At 37.6% G+C, this 7,110-nt stretch overlaps 1 protein-coding gene across 1 annotated transcript in view; it reads left to right on the top strand.

Annotated features, from left to right (window-relative positions):
- Nucleotides 1–6,840, top strand: part of LOC145225370 (low-density lipoprotein receptor-related protein 2-like) — a 12,487-nt gene extending 5,647 nt beyond the window's left edge. The window contains exons 6-14 of the mRNA XM_080092054.1: nucleotides 1,246–1,340; nucleotides 1,893–2,097; nucleotides 2,962–3,108; nucleotides 3,760–3,899; nucleotides 4,901–5,012; nucleotides 5,194–5,309; nucleotides 5,630–5,732; nucleotides 5,929–6,019; nucleotides 6,124–6,840. Of these exons, the coding sequence (XP_079948180.1) occupies nucleotides 1,246–1,340; nucleotides 1,893–2,097; nucleotides 2,962–3,108; nucleotides 3,760–3,899; nucleotides 4,901–5,012; nucleotides 5,194–5,309; nucleotides 5,630–5,732; nucleotides 5,929–6,019; nucleotides 6,124–6,226 (1,112 nt within the window). The 3' untranslated portion in view covers nucleotides 6,227–6,840. The remainder of the gene's footprint in view (nucleotides 1–1,245; nucleotides 1,341–1,892; nucleotides 2,098–2,961; nucleotides 3,109–3,759; nucleotides 3,900–4,900; nucleotides 5,013–5,193; nucleotides 5,310–5,629; nucleotides 5,733–5,928; nucleotides 6,020–6,123) is intronic.
- The last annotated feature ends 270 nt before the right edge of the window (nucleotides 6,841–7,110 follow it).

Here is a 7,110-nt window from a genome sequence, read left to right as displayed (position 1 = left end):
GTCATGTTGCACCACAACAATACCAATAGTAAAAAGAGTAAAATCCAATAAGCACTTCCACTCCTCGGGTTGCCAACCCGAATGACGCTTCAGAGCGTGTGTCAAAGACAGTCTTATCAGGTCGGAGCTAACGTTGGGATAAAGACCCACTACGTCCGCTGCCACAATGAATACCTTCTTGTTGTTAATAACGTCTCTCTCGACAGCACGAGTTTTCCAGTTAATAAGATCTAATAAATATTGTCGGCTGTCTTCGCAGTACTCATTTACGGTGTCACGGCAGTACTTCAAGCTGATTGGTCTCAAAATGTGTTCAAGTAGTGCCGTGTAACGGGTGCAAGACAGGTGCTTCCATCAACATCCAGAAAATGTTATTACCCCAAATTCGCTAATATACGTCTTGTTGTGTTTTGTGTTTGTTGTACTAACGATTGCTTGATTTCCATTCTTTGTTGTTGCTGTTTTCCATTGCCAGGTGTTTCGTCTGTTTTTATCTGCGTGGTTGTGCCCAGAGCGTTGACGTGCGCGTCTGACAGATAAGACGTGACCTGCAGTTCGGTCAGCCTGTGAAACGTTGCTTGTCAAACCGATTTGAAGGCGGCAGTGTTAACAATGTATCCTGTGTTTTGTTTTTAGTTCAGTTTTTCGCCTCACTTTGTTTTGTTGTGTTTTTACTTTTATTCCTTTTATTGATGTTTTATTTTGTGGTTTTAATAGGAACTGATGATGCCATTAGGCGAAATATATATTCCAAGATTTATCGACTGATCTCGTTACATGGAAAATACTTTCCATTCCTAGTTATTGAATTAAATAAACGGTGATCGTCGATGACCATGCTGCCTGTTGACGGGCCAGATACTGTTCAGTTTAAATACTCTCAGTTATATATAAATACATATACTAGTTGGGGTTTTTCTTACGTATATACAGTAAACCTCGGTTAATCCGGGCCCGTTGAGGCCAAAAAATGTCCGGATTAGGCGAAGATCCAGATTAACTGATGTCGATTAGTTAAAGCCTTTTCACATTACAAATCATTTGTACCTCGAGTTTTGTCCGAATTAACCGAATTTAATTTTATCGAGGTTTACTATGTATACCATTTATATAAAAAACTATCTTAAAATTACTTTACTTTCGAGTGTCTGCAAACGCAGTTTACGTTGCCTACTTGTTCGGCATTTCTAAAATGGTAATAATAGGAGAGAGGGTTTCGTTTATTTGAAGCTTATTTTGTTTTAGAGGAGATTTTATATTGGATCGACAAATTGAACGACTCCATTGGATGGTTTGACCTAAAAAGCGGAGACAAAGGACGACTTCCAGGTCCTATAAAGGTAGCGTGTTGTTTATAAAAAACTTTTGCCAGAAATAGAATATAGTTGGTGGAAAAAAGAGAGCTAAAACATGCGTTATGAGAAAGCAAAGTGAAAACAGAAGACAGTGCAAACTGTTTCGACCGATAAGGTCTCATCAGTGCAGCTGGTGACGAGAGATCGGTCGTATTGGCTAGTGTAGCCATTCAACGGCACTCCAGTTTGTTGGGAGTAACAGGGTAAAAACTCATACCCCATCTAGTCTGTTCGATGCCACAACTGGACATGCACCAGCACCATAGAGAAAACTGGCTCAATGGCTAAGCAACTGCTTGGGACCAAAGTGAAGCCGGCTTAGTGTTACAGTATCAATGTAAAGTGAAAACAGTCAACGGGAAATAAGAAGTTATGGCGTATATACGTAATAGGCTATACTACAGCCGGGCTATGACACTCGTTTGGACTAATAGGCCGAAAAACCAAGCCTTGCCAAATGTTGTGTGTGCTACAGCTCGGTATAAACCACTGTGAATCTAAAATTAATAGTCTATTTAAGAGTAAATTGTGTTTTAGGATGCAAGATTGGGAGGAATAGCAATCCACAATTCCACATTGTACGTTACCACCATTAGAAGTTCAACTGACCTCATAAACAACGTATCAGTTGTTTTTACGGTTCGAGTTGACGGTTTGAGACAAAACGGTTTGGCAAGCTACTCTAGACTCCTTGAAATCCCGTTTGATGGAAACAATCTTGTGTACCTGTATCCAAAACATAGTAAGCTAAAATTTCCTAAATATGTGGGGGGGGGGTTCAAAATTGAAATTCTCGCAGACAATTGATAAATAGGCGTAAAATATTTTTCTTCGCCTTTGCATCTTTATAAAACACTATTGGGCAAATGGAAAACTTTCAAAACGTTTTTCCGAAACTCGAGCCCAGACTCAAACTATAAGTCTGCAGCCCGGCCCGAACCCGACTCGTTTTTTTTGCGAACCCGTTTTGGCCCGAAAGTGACAGGCCTATAATAAAGAGGACATACAATGGACAATAATAAACAAAACGTTTTTGGGTTGTTGGGCATGAGATTTAGTCCTGCAACTAACTACTTATTTAGCTAAGTAATTTAGATTTAAAAAATACGGACACGTAGTGTAAAGTCAGGCCCGACCATAGCTGTAAGTCGGGTCGGGTTCAGACTTGGGTTTCTTAAAAAACGGGCTAGATTCATGCATGACTCTACACTCTGGCAGTATTAAAAACTTAACTAGCCAAGTAGCCAGTTTCTGGACCTGGCCTAAGTCAAACAGCCCTAAAACGCCTTGTTTAAGACCAATTGTTTATTGTGTTAGTTGTCTTGGTCTTTTCTCGGGCTCTAATGTATACGCCTGTCAATCAAACTTTGGGGCCTATTCGGGTTACCCCAAAACGATTCGGGTTCGGGCCGGGATTCGGGCTTGTATTTTCTGGTTTGTACTCCAGTTTCAGGCCCGTTTACAACTCTGGGCCCGACTTACACTCTATACTGCATACAGAATCTTACAAGTCTGTGTTTGGCGTTACAAAATGTATACGTTAGTCGGTTAATGTAAAGATTCCACCAGGTCTACTGTTAAAATGTAAGTATTTTTTGACTTACAGGAGCAACAGCAAAAACGGCTTGTGGCAAGAACAAAGGAGGTTGCAATCAAATCTGCCTTCCTGGATCAAACGGAATGGAACATAAATGCGTTTGTGGTGACAATTACAAACTGGTCGTTGCAAACAATACTTGTATTCAAGATATTGGTAAGAGATTGGATTTGCTATTGCAGTTTGGGCCATTGGTAGTACTTGAGAGAAAAGCAATAACTATAACCAATTAATTTTAGAGACTAAAAAGACATTGTATTACGAGTCACCAGAGACTCAGTACTGATGTGGAGACAACAGTCCGTCAGAAAACTCTATAAGGTCTGACGTCATCCACCGTTTTTAAGACATATAACTTATATATATTTTATGTATATTTCACCTTAGAAATAGGCATATTTAGCATTAGAAAACAGCAAACAGCCCTATTGAATCGCACGCAATAAAAACATACTGTATCACTCAGGTGAAATAGATAAATCTTTAAAAAAACGGTGGATGACTTTAGACTTGCTAAAATTTTAGTATGTAGAGGCTAAAATAAGCGTTTTTTTTATTAATGATAAGATTAAATAAAACTAAACGATTTGATTTTTGACTATTGTTGGAGGTAATATTTGATGTTTATATTAATTTTAACTCATAACTTACATAAAACAACTACTGTACAAATAAAAACGACATCTTATATTTTTAACGTTTTAATATCAACAAATGTCGCTTTATTGCTACAACAGTATTTTTATGAAAAAAAAAATTAAATCTAAATCGTGTTTCTTAGCTAAAAATGTGTTTATTATTTTTTAGACAATGTACCAAGTTTTGGGCTGACTTGCTCCAACGCTATGCGAATTCATTACGTCAACCAGTGCAAGGGAACTGCTTTATTTAATTTTACTGAACCAACTGCCACTGACGTCGACGGCCCCGTACAAGTGACGTCACTGGTGAAAACAAGGCTATTTTTCTTCCAAAGTTTTAATGTCAATTCTTATTGCAAATCTCTACAGCAGGGGTCGGCAACCTTTTAGGCGACGCGTGCCAATTTACTTGTTGTTTCCATGTGTTAATGGCCTCGCGTGCCAACGTTTTTCTAAATAATAATGGTTCGTACCAGCAGATATCAATAATAAAGAGAAAGCAAAGTGTTTTGTGCATGTAAGGCTGAATTTAAAGACAATGGGATGACAACAACTATAAACAAGCAATGTAACAGGTTAAATTGTTACTTCAATAAACACGCAAATCGGTTGGTGTGCCATAAAAAAAACCTATCGTGCCAACCTCGACACGCGTGTCAGGGTTGCCGACCCCTGCTCTACAGTTATCACATAGTTTGACGGCATAAACCGAAAACAGTTTACTTTGTAAAAGCATGTGAGCCAATAAATGATAAGCTGCAGACAGTGCACACTGTTTCGACCTATAAGGTCTCATCAGTTGAATGGCTACACTAGCCAATGCGGCCGATCTCTCGTCACCAGCTGCACTGATGAGACCTTATAGGTCGAAACAGTGTGCACTGTCTGCAGTTTACTTTGAAACCTTAAATTTCCCATTTCGTTTGGTTGATATTTTTTTCACTTCACTTTGATATTTTACACGCTTTGTACGAAAATAACTTGAACTCATTTTTGAAGAGCTACTAACACCATAGCCCATGTCAGACGCACAATAGGCTAACTTTCAATAGGTGGCGCAAAGAGCTAAATTATTAATTTTACAGCTAAAGACGGTTAGGTTTGGGAAGTAAGTTTTTGAAGGTTTTACATTAGAAACAAAGTTTTAAAGTAAGAAAAAAATAATAGCCTTAACGTCAGCATTTTTAGATATATCCCGTTTTGAAGGTGTTAGTGCTCGTTGCGCCACCTATCGAAAATTAGTTATATGTGGGGCTGCCGCGTTAAGGTGTTAGATTTTCATTTTTTTAAATCTTTTGCGTTTTTAGTGTAAAAACCACCCACCGTTCAACCTTTTACCGGGAATTCACCTGTTTTCCTACAAAGCTGTCGGTTTAAGTGGAAAAACTTCGTTCTGTCACATTGAAGTTGCCGTTAGAGGTACGAAGCCCGCTTTAATACATTATAGTTAATATTTTATCCGCTAGCAAAAAAATCACTTTGGGTTCTGGTGAGCAAAATTAGGTCTTAAGAAACAACTAGTATTTTTCCTACCATAACACCAGTTGAACGACAAATTTGGTAAATCATTATTAATTTCACATATTTGGTTATCTCGTAGGCCCATCGTGCCAAGATGTCAATTACGACAGGAGATTTGGTGCGACCCCTGGTGGAAATTTTTCCTTTTCATTACTAACCACTAGATGCCCCTTAAACACCAGTGGAAAGTACACGGTAGGTGCCAAGTGTTCGAGTTTTCGCAATAAGTACAAAATAAGGCGTTAAACACATAAACAAAAAAACACTATGTCTTAAAAGTGTAAGAGGGCCTATTATTTTATTAAAAAGTCCGAATAAGGCACGAAAGTTGGGTTAATCAAATTGAAATTACGGAAGAAAATGTGGCCGAGTATAAAGTCAGGCCCAAATCAAATACTTTTTATTCAAACTAGTCTAAACAGGGCCAGGCTTATACATCTGATTGTGTAAATTACCTCGAATATATGATTGTGTAAATTTGAAGATATTTAATTGAAAACCTTTGTTTGTTTTAGTTTTTTCGTTCGCGCTATGGGATTTCTGTACGTACGATGTTGGTAGAATGTCATCCTGCTACTGCACCTTCGGGTAAACCACATAAAGATCCACAAAATACAGGTACTCAAAGAAACATAATCAAAGTAGAATGTATTTGAAGTGCGGCGTTTTGACATGAAAGAAACCATGTTACAAAATATTTTGCTGGCCACAAAAGAATTTAATTTAATTGAAAAAAAAAAACGCCCGAAAAATGTTTTTTTTTGTGTAAAATTTTTTTTTGTGTGTAAAATTATATTATTGTTTACCTTTGTAGGAAACAGCGCTTCTATGAGTGGAGGTTTTGTAATCCTGATTATCGTCCTACTTATTCTTGTACTTGGTTCTGCTGCTTTTATATTACACAGGTAAGGATTTGGTATAAGTTTTCCCACATAATAAAAAAAAATGCATATGCCAATAATTGTTTAATTCTAAACAACAATTTCAAAGAGTTTTCATATGATTTCAGATATCGTAGGGGGAATTCCCGATTGCAATACTACTTGTGGCGTAAAGATTATGACGTCATTCATTTGACGACAGACTCGGAGGAAACGCATCATTACGCATAGCACGTGACCAAATTGGGGGATATTTTTCGTTTTTTGACACTGTGTTTTGTTGTAAGGCGCCAATGCAATTTGAAGGCTTTTGTCGATAGATATTAAACGTATGATCAACCAAATTTGCGAAAAGGTCGTGCAACAGTTTAAAAGGCCAAAATTACCATTTTTATAAATGCGTGTACATCTTTACTATTCGATTGCTTTTTTAAACAAAAAACAAAAAATGTATTGAGACAATATAGGCCTACAGTAAAACCTCGGTTAATCCGGAACCGTTCGGACTAAAAAAATGTCTGGATTAGGCGAAGATCTGGATGAACCGAATCCGATTCAACCCAAGTTTGCTGCCCTATTGTTTGTCATTGGTATATGTAGGCCATACAGTACTCGAATACAAACCTATGTTGCCAAATTAGGGGTTCATAGGACGGTATATCCACAGCTTTCTGGGGGATTATATAACCCATAATTTTCCATTTTTTTCTGTGTTGTTGTTTTTCACTAAATTCACATACAACGGCCAAATCTAAAATGTTATAGTGTCATATTGAGTAATAATTTGGTCCCTGTTCGAATTTTGTATTGCGTTTAGTGTGGTTGTTTTGTCATTGTTGGTAATAAAATGCATACAAACTGTCAAAATAACACTACAGTGTAAAACAGACATGGGTTATGGGGTTGTTTTGACTTGAAGAAAAGGTTGGTGGTACAGTAGTATTATGTCCTCTTTAAAGTGCAGTCACACGAGAAAAATGCAATATTAATAGTGCAAACATTGATAGAAACGGGGAAAATATCTTTAACGCTTTTGTGGCTGAAGCAAGGTTACGAAAACAGAGCAATAAAGCAAGAGATTGGCGTTAAAAGTCGAGTATGTCCTGTTTCGAATG

This window comes from Phallusia mammillata, chromosome 4 (assembly GCF_965637545.1).
Source record: "Phallusia mammillata chromosome 4, kaPhaMamm4.hap1.1, whole genome shotgun sequence".
NCBI classification, from domain to species: domain Eukaryota; kingdom Metazoa; phylum Chordata; class Ascidiacea; order Phlebobranchia; family Ascidiidae; genus Phallusia; species Phallusia mammillata.
This window is presented reverse-complemented; position numbering and strand designations above follow the sequence as displayed.